Source organism: Castor canadensis, chromosome 5 (genome assembly GCF_047511655.1).
Source record: "Castor canadensis chromosome 5, mCasCan1.hap1v2, whole genome shotgun sequence".
In the NCBI taxonomy this organism is placed as follows: domain Eukaryota; kingdom Metazoa; phylum Chordata; class Mammalia; order Rodentia; family Castoridae; genus Castor; species Castor canadensis.
Genome location: NC_133390.1, coordinates 1498407 through 1517551, shown reverse-complemented (window position 1 = coordinate 1517551; position 19145 = coordinate 1498407). Strand labels below are relative to the sequence as shown.

At 56.4% G+C, this 19145-nt stretch overlaps 1 protein-coding gene across 7 annotated transcripts in view; it reads right to left on the bottom strand.

Annotated features, from left to right (window-relative positions):
- Positions 1-232: 232 nt before the first annotated feature.
- Positions 233-19145, bottom strand: part of Itgb2 (integrin subunit beta 2) — a 44234-nt gene continuing 25321 nt past the window's right edge. For all 7 annotated transcript variants that reach the window (XM_074072499.1, XM_074072500.1, XM_020177253.2 and 4 more), the window contains 14 exons: positions 19024-19112; positions 16402-16582; positions 14770-14940; positions 13307-13548; positions 12114-12269; positions 11015-11110; positions 9618-9707; positions 8348-8488; positions 6759-6946; positions 5219-5463; positions 4479-4698; positions 3498-3700; positions 983-1149; positions 233-683 (listed from right to left, as the gene is read on the bottom strand). In XM_074072499.1, the coding sequence (XP_073928600.1) occupies positions 621-683; positions 983-1149; positions 3498-3700; positions 4479-4698; positions 5219-5463; positions 6759-6946; positions 8348-8488; positions 9618-9707; positions 11015-11110; positions 12114-12269; positions 13307-13548; positions 14770-14940; positions 16402-16582; positions 19024-19112 (2252 nt within the window). In that variant the 3' untranslated portion in view covers positions 233-620. The remainder of the gene's footprint in view (positions 684-982; positions 1150-3497; positions 3701-4478; positions 4699-5218; positions 5464-6758; positions 6947-8347; positions 8489-9617; positions 9708-11014; positions 11111-12113; positions 12270-13306; positions 13549-14769; positions 14941-16401; positions 16583-19023; positions 19113-19145) is intronic.

Sequence of the window (19145 nt, the reverse complement as noted above, 5' to 3'; positions counted from 1 at the left end):
GAGATGACCATTTCTGCCATTTTGTGGAAAGTTGTTTAGGACTTGGGACAGAGGGCTGGGAGGACTCTGTATGCATGAACCACTGGGTGAGAAAGGAGGAAAAAGAACAGCAGCCCAACCCATGGCACAGAGTGGATCTGTACCCTCAAGTGTGAAAGACCGGTAAGCAGGCAGGATGAAGCCCCAGGAGTTCAGCCACCTTACCCTAGAGGACATTGCCGAGACCAGCCTCTATGGACAGCCCGTATGGAAGCTTTATTACGTTTTCTAAACACATGACTGGTTAACAGTATAATCAACGGGATGTAGTTTTACCCGGGGCAAGTTTAACTATAAATACATTTGCACCACCTTTAATGAGACTGCCCTCCTAACCTGTACTGGAAGACAGGTCTCTGACTTCCTAAACTTAGGAAGTCCCTTTCTGGGGTCCATGGAAGGACTGCACAGATCAGAAGGGGAGGCTGTCCCTGAGGATGAATCTGTGTAAAGCCCAGCCAGCTCTGCTGTGTTGATAGGAGCAAGAGGGCTTCTCTTTGTGAGTTGTAAGCCTGTCACAGTGGTGGGTTGTGAGGGGTTCCATGTAGCTGGACCTAGTGGCCTCCTCTTCACCAGGTGCTCTAGCTTTCAGCAAACTTAGGGTTCATGACTGTCGTAGTGGCGCTCTTGAAAAGGGGATTATCCTGGAGAGAAACCAAACATGGCCTTGTCGGTACAGGGAAGTTTCCAGCGCCAGCTCTGAGGCCACCAGGTCCGTCTGAGCTGTCACTCTGAGGGGCGAGTGAGCCAGAGTGGGGCCTTCCCAAGGTTTGAGCCTCAGTGGCGAAGCTTGCGCACTGTAGCGCACGCTCTGGGGACCAGCTGCTGGGGTGGGGTGTGTGCAGCTCTCATGGACAGCCACGGTCATGGCCCCACAGGGAGACGTTACAGAGGGTGGGAGGTGTGCGTCCCTCCACGTGGGACCCTCAGGACGGCCACTTACATTGTTCCACTGTGACTTGAGCTTCTCCTTCTCGAAGCGCCTGTACTCCCGGAGATCACTCAGGTGGGTCAGGGCCTTCCAGATGGCCAGCAGGAGGATGCCAATCAGCACGACACTCCCCACAGTGCCCCCTACAATGGCGCCGATGTTGGGGCCTGGCACGCACTCTAAGGAGGAAGCACGTCCCGAAGTGTCAACCCATGGCCACTGCACTGTGCCTAGTCCCACAGAGGGTCCCACTGCGGAGCTCACCATCCACCACACGGCCATGGGCGGGTGCCAGAAACAAGGCGAGGCCCATGGCTCCAGATGACAGTTAACACGGCCCCTTGTTCACAGAGAAGAGAGGCCAGGTCACTGTCCAATCTGAACAGAGCCCGGATGAGACACCAGCCTCCCAACTCATGGGCACTACCTGCTAGGACAGCCGTTAGCTGTCCCCAGACCGGCAGACGGTGTGTCCATGCTTGATGCTCAGTGGGAACGTGCGCAAGGGGTGCCCAACCATCTCACTGCAGAGTGCAGGAATGGGAACTCGTGATGTCTCTGCTCGAGTGTGCGCCCGGGGGAAGGCGATCACTGTGACCAACAGCAGAGACCAGAGGCCTGTGCTCAGGCAGCTCAGGCAGCTGTGGGGATGAGCAGCGCCTGGCCTCCTCCTCAGCACGGGGCTCTGGGCTGCAGTGGGCCATGCTGCAGGCCCCGACCATGGAACAGAGGCATTAAGTCATCACGAGCCCTTCTCTGCTGGGCCCCCAACACTGAGATTTTTGTGGTTCCCCACAGATCATCCTGGCCTTTGCAGCAGACCCACTGCCCTCATAGAGGTTAAGTAACTTGGCCAGGGTTGCACAAAACCAGATGTGAACCAATTGTGTACATCAGAGCAACCTGGGGAGGCCATTGCCCTGGTAGGCCGGAGCCTGCAGCCCCCAGGCTGGAAAGCAGGCTGTGAGCGCAAGGTACCTCACATGTCACATGGAGAGTCAGGGCCCCACCTGCTTCTCAGGTAACTGTCTTGAGGGGTGGGGGCAGGGCGCTCCAGGTCTCAGTCTTGCAGGAGTCCCTGTGCTACTGGCCTGAGGTCCCTGTGGTTACTTAAGTGGTCTCCCCAACTCTGTCCCCTCACCTCTCTGAACCTAAATGTGGTGGGGGTGCTGGAATCCTGAGGGATCCATGTCTAAACCCTCATGGCCCATTCCATCCCTTCATGTGTCTTGTTGCCCACGTCAGTGTCCCTGACATCTTTGGTCACTGTGATCCAAAGCACCTCAAAACCTCGCAATCCCCCTGTCTTCCCCTCCAACTGCTGGGGTCCTGGATCCTTGACCCATCATTTATTCCTCCCAGTGCTCCTCCACCATGCTTCATCCAAGGCCAGGCTCTGTCCACATCACCCCTACCCCACCAAGCCCACCTGTCACCTCTGCTCTATCAGGTCCTGGACTGGTCAGCAGCCCTCAACAGCCTCTGGCAGGAAGCGTCCACCTGGCTACTGACAGGACAGTGTCTGCCTGTCCTCTGACAGGACCTAGTCCACCTCCCCTGACAGAATAGCGTCTACCTTCCTTGACAGGACTATGTTCACCTCCCCTAACAGGACAGTACCTACCTCCCTGGCAGGATGGCGTCCACCTGTCCCCTGACAGAGCAGTGTCCACTCATCCCCTGAGAGTATAGTGTTCACTTGGCCCCTGAACGGACAGTTTCTACATGGTTTCCAGGTGAGAGTTTAAGAGCACAACTTGGTTTTGAACCACTTTTCTCCTGGAAACCAACTAATGGTCTCCTGGGGTACATCCAGGAACAAACCTGACCCATCCCAGGACTTGGGGAGCTCTGTGACTGGTGCTGACATCTCTGACCACCATGTTCTCACCTCTTCTTGTCCCAACACTCTCAACCTTCCTTCTGAGAGAACTCCTGACCTTGGAGATCCCTCACCCCCAGATCTAGGCATCACTGTGATCTCGGCCACAGCTCCATGTAAGTGGGTGTTGGTGTCTGACACGTGACCAAGTGCCTCCCTCCCCCTTGGAATGTGAACCTCAAGAAGGGGGACCAGGTCGTGGTCCCCAAGTTCACAGGTGTTACTGAGTCTGGCAGGGACCAGCGCCTACTGGAGGGATGGCAAACAGTGTTTGGGGTGTCAGTGCCTTGCTGTCCAGAAAGTCCCCATGGAGCAGCTGATGGGCACCAGCCCTTGGGATCCTCCCATCAAGTGGGAGCTATCCTAGGAGACTGGGTGGTCAGTACATAGTGGTGTTCCTGCCTGTGTCTACTGCCTCTTGCCCCACATGGGGTCAAGTAAGGAAAGTTGAGCGAAGGGGAAAACTGGCAAAGTGGGGCAAACACACAGCTGCCCGGTCACGTTGGTGGCCTAGATGGCTGGTTTACCATTGCTGGGTTTGCCTTGTCCCACAGAGGACAGGGGGCTCCCTCCGTAGCCCCTCACTATCTGTGGAGGCCCCGTGGTAGAGTTCTGCCCCAGACCCTGGGCACCGGCCAGCCTCACCTCGGTTCTCCTCCACATAGATGTCATAGCTGTCCTTCCCATCCCGCTGCCGCAGGGTATAGGTCATCCAGCAGCCCTCTGAGTCCTGCTCCTTGCAGGACTTGCCCTTCACAGGTGCGGCCTGTGCGCTCACGTTCTTGCACGCATCTGTGCAGTTCTTCTCAAAGGGTCCCTTGGCAAATTTCAGGCACTCAGCACAGGAACTGCAGAGGAGCCAGGCATGAGTGGGCACAAGGGAGTGATGAACAGGGAAAAGGTAGGACACGAGATGGTGTGAGGTCGTGTGAGGGTGCACTGGTGTGTGAAGGCACACTGGTGTGTCAGGGCACACAGGTGTGCGAGGATGCACAGGGGTGTCATGTGCACAACTAGGCAAGGGTGCACAGGTGTGCCAGGGTGTACGGATGTGTCAGGGTGCATGGTCTGCACAGGTGCATTGGGGTGCACAGGTGTGTCAGGATGCAGGGGTGCATCAGGGTGCACAGGTGTGCAAGGACGCACAAGTGCATTGGGATGTGCAGGTGTGCCAAGATGCATTGGTGTGTCAGGGTGCACTGGTGCTTTGGGGTGCACAGGTGTGTGAGGGTGCAAGGATGTGTGTCAAGGTACATGGTGTGCATAGGTGCTTTGGGGTACATAGGCGTGTTGGGGTGCCTGGTGTGGAAGGGGTGTGGGTGTTGCCCACCAGGTGGTCCTGAGTGGGGGCCTGGGTGCTACCAGGGGTGTGAGTGAGGGAGGCAGGCTGTGTCCAGGGTGGGGAATGGAGGGCAGAGCTGGTGGGAGTGGAAACCTGATCCAAGGTGGGAGAGAGACACAGGACTGAGACCCCCTGAAGTGAGGCCTCCCCAGGTGCTCAAAGGAAGGGAGAGGTCAGGGGGCGCTGGGGCTGCTGGATCCTGCCTGGGGCTGCTGTGCAGTGGGTGCTCCCTGGGCTCCAGGTGGGCCTGGCAGCGAGTCAGGCAAGGACAGGAGGACACTCACATGTACCGGCTGCAGGGTGAGGGGCAGCCGGGGCAGTCCTCGCACAGGGGCGGCTGGTAGCCACTCTCACACTCGCATGTGTTGCAACGGCACCGGCCGCGGCCACTGCACTCCACCCGCCGTGCGTTCAGGCAGCCCGTGGTGGACCTCTGGCACTGGCAGGCCGAGCCCTCGTAGCCCTCCATGCAGTAGCACTGGCCACAGGAGCAGCTGCCCCTTTCTGGAAGACAGAGGAGGCCGCTGTGACCTCTCTACCAGGCAGGGACGCCAGGAATCCCCAATGGCTGCTCACTTGCCCGACACCGCTTCACAGGGAGGTCTGTGCCTTCAGCCTCTGCCACTGCCCACCTCCGCCTGTCCCTCCTGCAGTCCCATGGCACTGGCCATGTAAGGACAACTGTGTCTGAGCAGGCCCATGTGGCCCCACCAGCAACACAGTCACCTCTCAGCCAATCTGGGCCTCCACAGTCCACCTGTGAATGGGATCCCAGTCAGGCCATGAGCGCTGCCCCCAGGGCTCCTCCCAGGATGACTCCTGACCCTCACAGACACAGAAACTGGCCAGGAAGGAAGGAGGGTCACTCCAGATCTTGCTGCTGTTGAGCAGCTGAGCGAGACTTGCAACTGTTGTCCATCTGTATGCCTGTTCCCAGCCTCCCACTCAAGGTCCCCCACCCAGTACAAAGAAATAAGAAAGCCCCGGGGATGGCCCCCGTCAGGACCAGGACCCGACCACTCACGTGGGCCACCGCAGACTTGGCCATCATAGCGCTCACAGTTGACATTGTCGCATTCACAGTAGCGCCCAAAGATCTGCTTGTTGGGGACGTCACTGGCATGGCACACGCACTGCCCACAGATGCAGTCCCCCAGCCCCGAGCACACAATGGAGCTGTTGTCCTTCCTGCAGCTTCCCTCCAGCTCCTGGCTGCTCCGGCCCTGGGTCTGGCACTCACAGTTTTTCCCAATGTAGCCTGCATCGCACCTGGGGCAGAAGGGGCTGCACTCAGACCTTCCCCTGTGATGGGGTCACCTCCCGTCCCTCAGGGCCCAACCCTGTTGTAAAACACCTGCTATAACCTGTGGTGTCTGCTCTTTCCTTAAGGGTCTCCTGAGCACACATAGGAACTAGGTGGGGACATCTCTGAGGGCACACAGGTGATCTTCTGCAAGTGTGGCACCTCTGGCAGGCTCACCTTGGAGCTGCCCCATGAGCTGTGCCATGTGGCCAGTGTCTGCTTCCACACACTCTGGGGCAAAGGTGGCTGGTGGGGACTTAGCACTGCTGCCTGGACATAGCAGGCAGAAGGAAGCAGGGACCCGTGGTTTAGTAGGACAAAGGTGACAGTAGCCAAGCCACTGGCATGTGAGTTCTGAGCACAGGTCCAGTCATGCACGGAGGTGACCCTGCAATGGACTGTCCTACCTCCCAGAGGAAGGAGCTTCGGGACCGCTGACCAGTGGCCCAATGATTTAACCAAGTCATCCTCAGTCCTGTGGGGAGGTCACCCCAGGCCTGCACACTCAGAAAAAGAGCAGGTGCCACTGAGCCAGGACCCAGAGACAGCCACTGTCACAGAGCTGCTGGGAGGATGCAGGGGGCGGTGCAAACCTGAGGACTGGGACAGGGCACTGGGAAAGCAGTCAGGGGAGAGGAAGGTGACCAGTGGTAAACAGGGCAGGTTCCCTGGCGGGGTTGGCCCGGCAGCTCTGGCTAGGTGGCTGTGGCTCTGGGCTCCTCAGTAGGTGGGGTGAAGGTTGAAGTGGCTGAGCTGACAGCTGTCCACAGTGGACAGCCTGCAGTGTGCAGTGTGTGGGCTGGGGCTGGATGTCACAGACACAGCCCTGGTGTCCTGGATGGGAGGCAGAGGGTGAGGCCAGCCACCTTTGAGCAGTGAGCGCCCATTGGGAAGATAATTCAGCTTCCTCATTCAGGGGCACGAGACCCTTACTCACCACTCTGCTTTCTCTGCTCTGTGCCTCTCTGGGCCTCAGTTTCCCCACTCATAGATGGGGAGCAGTTGGTTGGAGCTGTTGGAGCATTTAGGGGGTATAGGCTTTGCTTGGTTGGGGCTGAGGAGGGGGCTGAATGCGGTGGGTGCCCCTCAGAGGTGCCCGGCCCTGTTGGGTGGGTGGAGTGCTGTGGTCTTCCTTGTATCTGTCTTGCATATAGATACCTGTCCTGTGGTATGGGCAGGGTGCAGTGGTTTTCCTGTCTGTCTCACCAATAGACACCTGCCCTGTGGGTGGGGAGCTGAGGGCAGCTTGTGCCCACCTCACCTGCAAATGCCACATTCCACAGAGCCTTTGCCTCTGCAGAGGCTGTGGTCCTGCTTCTGATCCCGGCACTGGCACTCACACTGGGGAAGGACTTGCACGGTCACTGTGTCGGTGAAACCCAGGGCACGGATGACAAAGGACTGCTCCTGGATGCACTCTGTGGCTGTGACCTTCACCTGGAAGGTGATCTGTGGGGCAGGGGCAGGGTTCAGGTGGGGACCAAGAGGACAAGGATCACAGCCCTGCTCCTGTTCCCTCACTGGCTGTAGAGCATACGGGGCTTGTGCAGATTGCAGGGTGCTGGTCTCTAGGGGTTCGGGGGGAGCAGATCAGAGTGTGAGGAGGGGATGGTGTAGCTTCCCTGATGAGAGCTGGAGCTCGGGATGGTGATGGGGCCCGGCCACAGCGAGGCCAAAGTCTACACCCCAGCATTCACTGGCCAGTACTTGACACCTCCTGAGGTTCAGACTGGGGAGGGAACATTGGTAGACTACATTTTATTCCACAAAGTAGGGGACTTTAAAGTGACTTTGAGGGAACCACTTGTTCTTGTATCCTGTGCATAAGTGCGGTGTGCCAAGCCACCAGCACCCCACAGAAGATTCAGGTCCTGAAAGGCAGCTGTGTCCTGACCCTGGATGGAGGGTGAGCATCACGGGCAGCCAGCCAGTGCCAGGGATCAGGGAGGCTGCACACAGTGGGCACCGCTCCACTCTTGGCACAAGGAAGGCAGGTGCCAGCGCTGGCTGCAGGGGGTGTGGGTTTGGCAAAGTTGAGTCACATCCAGAATAAGTGGAAGTGAATTTCCACATGGTAATTTAAGATAGACAGATGTGCCCATAAAAAAAAAAAAAAGGATAACTCAGCAAATGAATAGAATTGAATAAATTCCCGGGTGGACCATCCAGTATGAGGGTAAATACCCTGGTAAAAACGCACACACAGCGTCTAGGAAGTGACACCTGGAAGTGATATCTGGGAATTTGAAAGACGTATTAAAGGTGCAGTAACAGCAAGTATTTGTCTGAATATTAGTTTACAGCCAGCAGAAAGAAAGTAATTGGGTTAATACATTTGAATCTAAGAGATTAGGGAAATAAGTCAATGTCTATTTCTGTATGGCTCCTGTATTAATATTTGCCAAAAAAAACCCAAAATGAAACAAACAAAAATCAGGAAAACTCAAGCCAACCAGATGGGTAGGGTTTGCCCTGCTCTGCACGCCCTGCGGTTGCCCCCAGGGGCCGCTGTCATTGCATGGCTGGTCAGTCTACACTGGCCCACTCCAGGGATTTGGGGGTTCTTCTGCTGTGCTGATAAACATGGCTCTGTGTCTGGGGAGGTGCCCTCTCTGTGTCCTGCTGCCAGTGTCAGGGCACAGACTCACATGGAGTTTCTGGCCTAGTGACAAAGGATGGTTTATGCAGGAAAATGGGGCTGGCTGCTGGACACTGACTGCTTCCCCTCCTCATGAGGGCCTCTTTCATTTTCTTGTAGCTGTCACTGGGACTGAGTCATCGAGACCCCGAGTGGGTCTCCCAGCGTGCTGGGGAGGAGACCCCAGACTACTTCGCAGAGGCTAAGCTCACCGGCACATTGATCTGCACGCCATCGCAATCCCCTCTGGGCTGGTTCATGAGTGACACTCTATTACTGCAGAAAGAGTCGTAGGTGACTTTCAGGGTGTCTGGGAGGGTGCTGTGGTCCAGGAAGACTCTGGAGGACAGTTTCTGCAGGCAGAGAGCAACTGAGCTTAGGGGTGAAGCATCCACAATTAACAACACCCATGCTCACTGGGAACACAGCAGGATGCACCCGGGAGGGGACAGCAGCAGCCTGCTCTGAGACAGGCCACCTGCAGGGGACCAACATGGACACAGGCTGTGAGCTCCACGAGGACTGTCAGGAGAGATAGGAGAGAAGAGACAGAGAAAAGAGGGAAAAGGAGGGACAGAGATAGAGAGAGAGATAGAGATAGGCAGAGGGAGACCAGGAGGGACAGAGATAGAGGGATTGAGAGAGACGGAGACAGTGGTGGCACGGAATGGGTGAGCAATGAGAACATCACCGGTGCCATGCATGCAGACGGTACATGGATAGGCAGCGGCTGGGCACAGCAGCCTGCTTGGGGTAAACGAGGATGGAGAAGGCCCTGGGAGCATCACAGCTTGAGGTCAGTTCGGTGACAGCAGTGCTTATGGGACTCCCACATGCTGTGTGCTGCCAGCTTCAGGACCTTTGCCTTTTATCAGATGGGTACAGGCCAGAACTTTGAGAATGCCTCTCATCCAGGGGAGATTTCCAGAGTGGTCAGGGACCCGCTGGTGCCTGGTGCCTGAGTGGTATCTGCTGCCCACCCATATCCATCTGGACCATGGACTTCCAAGGGAACAGTCCTGGGGTGCAGCTGGATGGGCTACATGCCAGGAAGGAGGATAGGGGACAAGGACTCCTGCAGAGCTTGCCCAGGAAGGAAAGGAGGGCTGGCGTACATGAGATGCTGTCAGGTAAGCACCCAAGTCCACCGTGGTGATTTCTGGGGCCTCCCCACCCCATGGTGCAGCATCTGCTCCCCTAGCCATCCATTTCCCACTTCTCCCTGGTGACCAGCAGGGAAGAGCCCCTGGGGAGGAGGGCCTGGAGCTCATGTTTCAAGGAGTGTCTGGGTGGGGTCTGGATGGCACATGCCGGTGCCATCAGTGAGAGGACACAGAGCTGCCCTGAGCCTCGCAGGATCCCTGAGGGGCCCCACAAGGCAGGGCTCTCCCCCTCCCAACCCTCTGCTGACTGGAGGGGAGGGGAGGGTTGCTGCCCATTGGGTCTAGACCAGCCCAGTGGCCGCCCTGCAGAGAGACTCACGTTGTAGGCGTTCTTGATGAGCTGTACCACATTGCTGGAGTCCTCAGACAGCTCCCCCACGGCCGACTTGGGGATGATCTCGGTGAGTTTCTGTCGGGCAAAAAAACCAGCACAGCTAGCACCATGGGCCCATGTCCAGCCTGGCAGGCTTTTGATGGCCAGGGACCTTCCATGCTGTGCTGTGGCTCACACGATGCTCAACAGTTGTGTGTCACAGAGATCTGAGAGTACGTAGTCCCCTGTGTGCTGCAAAGTGTTGAATGACCTGCTCTTGGGAAGCAGCAGTCCTGGGCTGAGCATACAGAGTGCACTGGCGCAGCCCAGGGACCTCACCCCGGCAAGGGTGTTTTCTCAAGCCAGGCTGCACACGGGCCAGCAAGCAGAGGCAGGGGCAAGACACTGGTCAGAGCTCGGGACGGCCCGCACATGTCCAGCGGCTCTGACAGAACAGTACGAGCCACAGGCAGAGTGGCGAGGGGCTGCAGGGAGCCACCCTGACCGTTGGAAACATTGTCCAGTCCCGTAGCTACTCCTTTCTCTGTGACACCATTGGATCCTATCCCTGACCTCTTCAAAGACAAGTGGACAGAGGTGAGACCACTGATCTGTGAGCATCCTGATGACAAGAGTCAGACTCTGCCTTCGTCTTGAGGCCTCTGTTTCTACATCAGCAGAGCTGAGATGAACTCCCTGGACACAGGGCCTTGAGGACTGCACAAGGATAGATGGTGGACTGCTTCCTTCTCCAGGCCGTTTCAAAGCCAATGTCAAGTCCACAGTCCTGTTTGTTCTGGGCTTGGCTCCTGCTTGCTCCCAGTCAACAAGTGGATGAAGGAGGCATGCACTGCCCAGGTCTCCCTGGGGTCACAGGCAGGACCCAGGTTTCTGATCTTACTCCTCCTGAAGACTGGTCACTCAGCTGTACCTCCTCTGTGACATCCATAAAGTTCTGCCCTTGAGATCTGTGATTTTCCTTCATACTTGATGCTTCATGAGAAATGTCTACACTGAAAATGTGTGTGGGCATAAAACAAGGAAGTTCCCCCCAATAAACAACAACAAAGAATAGATCTGGAGACTTGCTGTGCTGTGTTCCAAGGAAAACAGAAGCACCACCACCACCACCACCGACAAGACCTACGCCGCTGACATTACGGAAATACGAGTCAAGGGAAATTCCTTTTTGAACCCACATGCAAACGTTGTGCTGTCCAAAGACAGCCTAAAGCTTCTCCACCCTGATGTTCACGCCCAGAAAACTGGCCACCAGCCAGGCGGCTGCCCACAAGCCAGCACACGAAGCAGCAATAAGGTGATGTCCTGCAGTGCTGGTTTCTGTCAACCTGCAGCGGTCATGGCCTGTCCTCCCCGCCTAGCTCAACCTTGACTCCACCTACCTCATAGGTTTTCACCATCTTCTTGGTCACAGCAAAGATGGGCTGAATGTTGCTTTCAGCCAGCTTGTGTGCCAGCTGGCCCACTGATGGGTAGTCCTAGAGAGAGGAGACATCCCATCAGGTGGCCTGAGTCCAGAGACAAACCTTTCAGGCCACGCCATGAGTGCCCAGAGTCCTGAGGGTACTGGCCGGCACAGGCTCAGGCCTGGCCCCACTTTGTGCAGTGGCGGTGCCTTCTCTGAGCAAGGCGATTAGGCAGGAAAGCAGTTATATTGAAAATCGCGCTGTGCCCCTTGGTCAACTGATAAAGACATCCAGTGCAAGCCACCACTCCCGGAATTCAAAGACACCAGGGTGTGAACTTTGAGGGGGTCTTGCTGTGGCACGCGGGAAATACTTCCAGTTTTTACTGAGGGCCAACTCTCAGCCACCGTCCTCACACAGTGTCACCTGCTTGCATGACTGGAGGATACTTCATTTCAGGCAGTTCCTCTTGGGCAGAAGATGCCATTTTCTGTCCATGGTTGGGGTCCTTGGATTCTCTCCACCAACACCCCCCACCCAGTCTGTGGGCTCCAGGTGGAGGACCCCTGAGGTGTACAAACTGAAATCCTCCGCAGCACCTTTGCAAGTATGAGGGGGTGTCCAGGGACGGGAACCTAAGCCATGATAAGCCTCATCTGGGGAAGGTGGGGGGCCCTGGCCACAGCCTGGGATGGGGGTAGGCAGTTCCTGCACTTGACGTTATAGGCCCAGAGTTAGGGGGTGGCCGTAAGGTCAGGGCCCCTGCTGTAAGGACGAGGGTCAGGGCTGCCTTGGCCACCCACTGCCCTCCCTGACCTGAGGTTGAGTCTCCAGGCACCTCACAGCGCCCCTCAGGCCCTCTGGAGGGTCCTTCGGGATTTGTTACTTAGGTTGGAAGGAGGTGTCCAGACTCTGGTGAGGTGACCTGCACATGACCCTGTGGATGTGAGTCTGTTTTCCTTCCCTCCCCTGGCAGGGCCATTAGGGGCCACAGGTGCTTCCTCCCTTAGTGGGTCTCTGACCCCACACCCCGCTGGGCAGGCCCCAAAGGACACATAGGTGGGAGGACTCTCACAAATTCATTGCTGCTCTTGTACATGTTATCCTCCAGGTGGCAGCGGCCATCATTGGGGGTCAGGATGGCACCCAGCTTCCCATCGCCGGCGAAGTGAAAACCATCGTCCGTGGCAAACACCAGCAGCCGTGTGACATTACGCCAGCCAATCTCCTCCTGGGAAGAAGGTGATGGGGCGGGGGGTTACTTGCCCCAGTTTCCCAGTTGGGCCTTTCAAGAGCCAGGTGGGTCAGCCAGTGGTTGGCACTGCTGCACCCTCCCTTCTTGGGTTTTCACAGTGGAGGTGGGGAGGACTGAGAGAGAGGAAAAGAGAGACAGAGACAGATGCAGAGAGAGAGGACACAGGACCCAGTCAGGGCCCAGGAGCAGCCTGAGAAGTGTCTGAACTGACAACTCCCAGCATGCCCTGCAGGTGCACGAAGTGAGAGGAACTGAAACAAGTGTCTGGATCTAAAGAGTTGAATCCTTTACAGCCCACTGTTTCAGACCTAGGAATAGATTCCCAAGGAAATAATCCCGAAGAGAAAGAAAATACTGCAGCAATGTCCATCATGTGCAGAACAGCCCATGTGAGAGAAGGGGCCAGAAGAGTGTCCTGCCGGGGGGAGCTCAGTTGCCCTGGACCGTCCCTGGAAGCCTGAGAGCAGCATGTGTGTCTTGCACACATGGAAGGTGTGTGTCCGTGGTGTGAACACAGAACGCCCAGGGCTCCAGGAAGCTGCAGAGATGAGAGCCAGAGCCAGGAGGGTGAGAAAGTACACGGTGAAGACAAGGGTCAGCCTTGTTGGAACAACTATGTTACAAAGACAGCCCAGGACGGACGCAGGCAGGGATATGAGTGAGGAGACAGTGTGGCACAGCAGTCACCCTCCTGGCCTGGAAGGGAGGAGGGGCCGTCACTGCTGGAACCTCAGGTTCAGCTGTTCAGCAGCCTGGCTCACATGGTCACTTGTATAATGTTAGGCTTCGAAGGAGTCACAGGGGTCACCAGTTAGCCTGTTAGCCAAACCTGTGGGCGACTTTTCAGGGGCTTGTTGCTCTTCTCCCTTGCTCTGCAGCCTGAAGGCTGTGGGGATCAGGCTGATGGGTGGAGCTGGCGGGGCAGGTGGTCCCAGTGCAGGTAGCCTACAGCACCTGATGGGGCTTCCAAGTGAAGGGACAATGGGACACCTAAGCAGGAGCAGTGCCCTTACCGGGCAAGCAGCGACTTGCATCATGGCATCCAGTCCACCCTCAGGAGCGTCCAGGTTCCCAGAAATCAGCTGCTTCCCCACCTCCCTCTGAAACAGATCGGAGTTGTCAGTCAGCTTCAGCACATGCTGGAAGGCGAACGGGGCCTGGCACTCCTTCTCCTTGTTGGGGCACGGGTTCCTCAGCTTCTCGGGGTGCGTGTTGACGAAGGGCAGCACCGTCTTGTCCACGAAGGATCCGAAGCCTGAGGGCACATAGATGAGGCTGGGAGGTGAGGGGGCACGAGGAGGCAGGTGGGCCCCAGACACACGGCCAGCCTTGATCTTCCACGGGACAAGGGAGAGGGCAAGATGGCGCCTGCAACACGTGCTTGTGTGCGTGTGAGCACGAGGATGTGTGTGTAAACGTGCAAATGGGAGCCTGACCATGCATATGCTCGCACACACGTGTACCCAGGCATGTGCAGGGGCATGTGAGTGTGTGTGTACACGTGTGCACAACACTGTCGGGGGTAGCACCGGGTGGGGGTGCCTTGTTCCTGTGTTCCTCACACGCCAGCATATCCGAGGCTTGTGCGCTGGGGATTTGTTCACTGCTGGTCAACGCTGAGACTCTCAGCCTGCAGGGTTTGCTGAGGTTACTTCCTCAACGCTATGATTACTGTGTAGTCTACAGACTTTTTAATAATTACCACTGCCAGCCAGCTATTCAGGAGCTTTACAATCTAGTGGATTAAAGTTCGAAGCCAGCCCCGGCGAAAAGTTAGCAAGACTCCCATCTCAACAACCTCAGCTGGGAGGGGCAGTGCACACCTCTGATCCCAGCTAAGGAGGCATAGGTGGGAGGGATCACTGTCTTGAACTGGCCCTGGGCAAAAACATGAGACCCTGTCTAAAGAAATAACAAGCACTTGACCCTCCGGAAGGAGGCAGAGATCAGGAGGATCGCAGTTTGAAGCTGGCACCAGCAGTTTGCGAGACCCTATCTTGAAAAAACCCGTCACAAATAAGGGCTGGTGGAGTGGCTCAGGTGGTAGAGCACCAGTGTAGCAAGTGTGAGGTTCTGAGTTCAAACCCTAATACTGCCATAATAATAGTTAATAATAATAATAAGCACTGTAAGATTTTTGTCCTTTTTTTGGCAGTACTGGGATTTGAACCCAGGGCCTCACAGTTGCTAGGCAGGTAGTCTACCACCTGAGGCATCTACCAGCCCCACTTTTGTCTTTCAAACATATCAAAAAAAGAGGAGGAAGGGTGGGGGAGGGGTGATGTCACCAGTCTTCAGGGAGGCGGCAATGAGGCACGGCCCCTGGTGGAGCCCCAGGCCCAACTCTGGCTCCATGGAGCCCTCCAGTTCCCTACTCCTGGGGACCTGCATGCATGCATAGAGGTGTGGGGGTGGCGAGGTCTGCCCAAGACTGGGGGGAATAGCTGAGCCAGCCAGCCTTGGCCGAGGGTCTCACCGATGCGGCCGGACTCCGTGATCTCATTGAGGGCACGCAGCAGATCTCCACCCAGCTTCTTGACGTTGATGAGATCGTCCAGCATGGAGTAGGAGAGGTCCATCAGGTAGTACAGGTCGATGGGGTAGCCCTTGGCCCTCCGGAAGGTCACGTTGAATGCAGCTGCCTGACCTGCCAGCAGGGCAGAGGGTGAGCAACTCCTCAAGTCTCATCCTGGACATCCCGGGTGCACACAGCACCAAGCTGGCTGCACACTGCCAGCCCTCACATTCTTATTGGCTCCTCCTTTCATCATGGCCTGGTGGGGGCTGGTCACACGGGATGGCCAGGTAGATTCGAATTCAGGTAAAGATGTACACTCCAAGTACAAGAACGTCCATTTGTTGTGGACCGAGTGTCTGCATTCCCCAAAATCCACACGGGATCAAGGTGATGGCTTGGGAGGTGGGGCCTCTGGGAGGTGACCAGAGGCCTCTCTTTGATGGGGGGTCCCCATCAAAGAGATTAGGGCCTTACAAAAGAAGTACAGACAGCCACCTCCCTTCCCCACCAGTTAAGGTTGCACCTGTGCCAGCCTTGGTTTCCTTGCTGTGACATGTGGCCCAAGACAACTGGTTGAGGCTGTCTGTCCTCTAGGGGTCAACAAGGCCAAGCCCTAGAGTTTGAGGTGAGAGGCGGAGGTCCCAGGGCAGAGGTGCTTGGCTCACGGGACAGCAAGGGCCAGTCTCTGCTCCTATTTCCCCCAGGGACACATTGGGCCCTGCACACAGATTGCTCCTGGCCCTACCCCACCATGGCCTCTTCTCACTGCCACCCTCTGTTAACTGCTGGCTCCCCTCTGAATGTCCTCACCTGGTCCACTTTACCCAAAGCCAGGGTGACCTCTAACCTGGGCTCCCCAAGGGGCAGTGCCTCTGAGTACCAGCTCCTCAGACAACAGCTGGTGTCTCCAAAGTCACACTCAACCCCTCTGTGCTCCTCCCTGGGAAGCTACCCCTGGGCTTCCTATATGGCAACATTCAGGAACATCTCCTAGTCCCCTCACAAGCCTCAAGTGGCCTGGGAGTTCCCACAAATGTAGTGACTACATAGTCAGAGTGGAGTCTGCCCCTCTAGACCTTGTGTGCCCACCAGAGTTCCTTCTGCCACACCTGCTCCCCAGGCCCAGCCTCAGAGAAGCAATGGGGCTGTGTTGTGAAGTAGCTGCTGTGGTCGTGCCAAGTCTGTTGTGCCTGCTGATTTAAACAGTTACTCAGTTTCTTGGCTGCAGGACTTATCAGAGCCCTTACCCTACCAAGAGTACCTCAGCCTTTTAAGAGTCAAATAGAATAGTGTTTTCCACAGGGCTAAGCAAGGTAGAACACAAGACTAAAAGAGAAGCCAGGTGACCGGATGCAGACCAGAGGCTTGGGGACAATCTGCCTGGGAGGGGGGCTAATGGCTGAGAGAAGAAGGGCCTTGGCAGAGCTCAGACTTACTCATAAGGTTCCCTGCAGCCCTTGGGCCACACCTGGCTCACGTTGCTACTCAACTTGGACACCCCTCCCCTGTCTGGCCAGCCCTGACCCCCAGAACAGATTGAATTTAGCGACACATGGTGTCTGGCTTACCCCCAGCCAAGGCCGAGCCTACCTGGTCGCAGGTAAAGTGTCATTTTTTGTGGGAACAGCTGCTTCTGGGCCCCCTGTCCATTGCCCTGGGGCTCAGCCACGCTCCTGGGATCCACTATGTCATCAGCCTCACAGCCCTTCTTCAGCAGCTGCGCACGGGTGTCACAGCGAATGGAGTCAGGCTCCCCTTGTCCTGTGAAGTTCTGGGGAAGGGGCCTGGGAATCAGGAGGAGGCCACTGTGCAGGACCAGTAGGACAAGCCCTGTCCCTTCTCATCTGCACTCAGAATTTGAGAAAGAAACCCCTGTGGGGGTGGGATGGCCAGCTGGGGAAGCGCTGCCAGCCTCCCAGATGGCCTCCCCAAGGGCTCCCAGGTCACACCTGAGTCACGAGGAGCAGGCCCTTCTCCATGCCTCTGCCTCTGGGTCTATCAGCAAGGACTTAGGGCCCGGCATCCTCAGCCCAAAGGCTGATCCATAAGGGTCAGCAGCCTCTTCACCCAGTGCAGGCTGGGGCCGTTAAGCCCTTCCTTGACAGGACCTGTGTCCCTGGGCGCTCTATTCTCCCAGGAGAACCCAGCACTCTCTCAGCCAGCTTGGGCACCCCAGGAACCCTGGGACATAGACCAGCACTCAGAGAGAAGCCTCCAGCACTTCAGGAGGAAACAGAAGTTTGCAGGGGCCAGTGGGGGAAGGGGGAGAGGAGTCCTGGGCCCAGGGCACTTTCATCTTGACTGCTTTGTCCCCTCAGATGCCAGCTGGATTCTGATGCAGGCCATAGTGAGTGGGTTCTGACACAGTCGGAACCACTGCTCTCGAGGCAGGTGGGGCTAAAAACGTGAAGTGCTGAGAAGGACCGGGGACACAAAAGAACCAGGTAGAATAGCCCAGAAACGCACGAGGTGGGTGAGCCCCAGCGGGGGGTGTGTGTGTGTGTGTGTGAGATGCCCCCTGAGTGTACTTCCATTGTTTCGACTTTCAGAACAGTATTGATGCGTTAAGTACACAAGAAGTACAAGCAAGCTGTCAGTAACAATGGAGGGAGAAGGAAATCTAAAATGCCATCCAGGCTGGAACAGCTGGATTTACTTCAAATGAACAGAATGACTTCGTGAAAGGGAGGGAAAGCCGACCTCTCCAAGGACAGAAGGACATTCAATTACACCCAGAGCCTGGCCACAGTCCTCCTTCAAAGGCAAGAGTCAGAAACCACACTGGCTTCTCCTCTGTGGCTCTGTTGGTTGCCATAATGGTGCCATGGTGCCACTGCAGCCTCGCTGTGCATTGTGGGATTGAGAAAATGAGGCGAGAGGCCAGGGGCTGGCTCCTCAGAAGGAGCCGGGAGCCTCTGGAAAATGCCGGGTTCTGGGGCCAGGGCAGGGTACTGCAGATGGGTCTGGGCAGCTCATATTCCAGAAAGTAAGAAAGTGCTAAAAATAAACAAAAAACAAAACGAAACGATGAAGGCATTCGGATGGCACAGGGAACTGGCTTAGAGGGGCCCAGAGCTGGGATTACCGAAGATACGAAGATATCGACTGAAGGTCATCGTAGAGAACAAAATGAAAATGTATGGATCCACACTGGAGAGAGAGCGGGGGGGGAAGGAGAAGGGGGCAGAGAGAGAAGAAGAAGGAGAAAAGAGAGAGAGGAGTAGAGAGACTCTTCCTCACATTAGAGGGAGGGAAGGAACTAGAACCTGCCCACTTTGCGGTGGGATGCGTCCAGGCTGAGTTGCCTAGGAGACCAAGTTAGCAGGTGAAGCTTGGTGGGAACAGGACAGCAGCCTCAGAGCATCTCCCACTGATTAGCTTAGTCCCTAACTGCAAGTGTGGGGGGGACAGGGATGTTGCTTAGAAAAGTCTGAGAGATGCCACCTTAGCTGTGGTCCAGACTGATGTCATCAGCCCTAGGACAGAGTGACCAGTGACCACATGTGCCTCCTAAGGGACACAGGAGGACACAGTCACCGTGTGGTCACCGGAGCACGCTGGAATGGAATCAGGGGAGATACAGGACAGGACTGGCTGAGAGACATCCTACTCTGAGGCTGCCAACATCCAGAAATGCCCAGAGCTGGGGACTGTCCCTGATTCAGGAGACGAAAGAGCCCTGGCATCTGAACATGAGTGGTCTTGGGTTATGGAATCACCAGGAAGAAAAACGACACTGAGCACATGACTGGTAGAATTTGCATAAGGTCTCTAGCTTTGATCATATAGATATCAGCGTTAAATTTCCTGAGTTTGACAAGTGCATTTATCAAACATGAATATGTACCTGTTCATCAAAATACGTCATGTGGTTTTGTAGGTGAACACCATCTTCTGAAGACTCATGGCTTCCCTAGTGTATGGTGCTACTCACAGCGCCATACCTCCTTCCGGAAGATTCTTTTCTGAGCTACTCCTGCCTCTGGGGATGGGGCTGGCTTAGGGGCAGCCTGCGTCTGTCTGTGTGTCCCTGTCTCTCTCAGATGGTCTTGTGGTCTCTTGTGCTTCTCCTGCTCCCATGAGGAAATGGAGCTGGTGACCCTCCTGTGTCCCTGGCATCACAGGCAGGGGGAGGACCCAGCCCAGGAAGATGGGAAGGGCAGCTCAGATCTGAGGAACCTCAGGCAACCATAGCGTCCACCCAGCTCTTACCAGCTTCTGGCACCAGGCGCAGCCGGGCCCTGACTGGACACAGTCCCGGCAGGTGCTGACCTTGTACTTGGTGCATTCCTGGGACAGGGCTGCGGAGAAAGACAACCTGGGTGAGTGGGCCC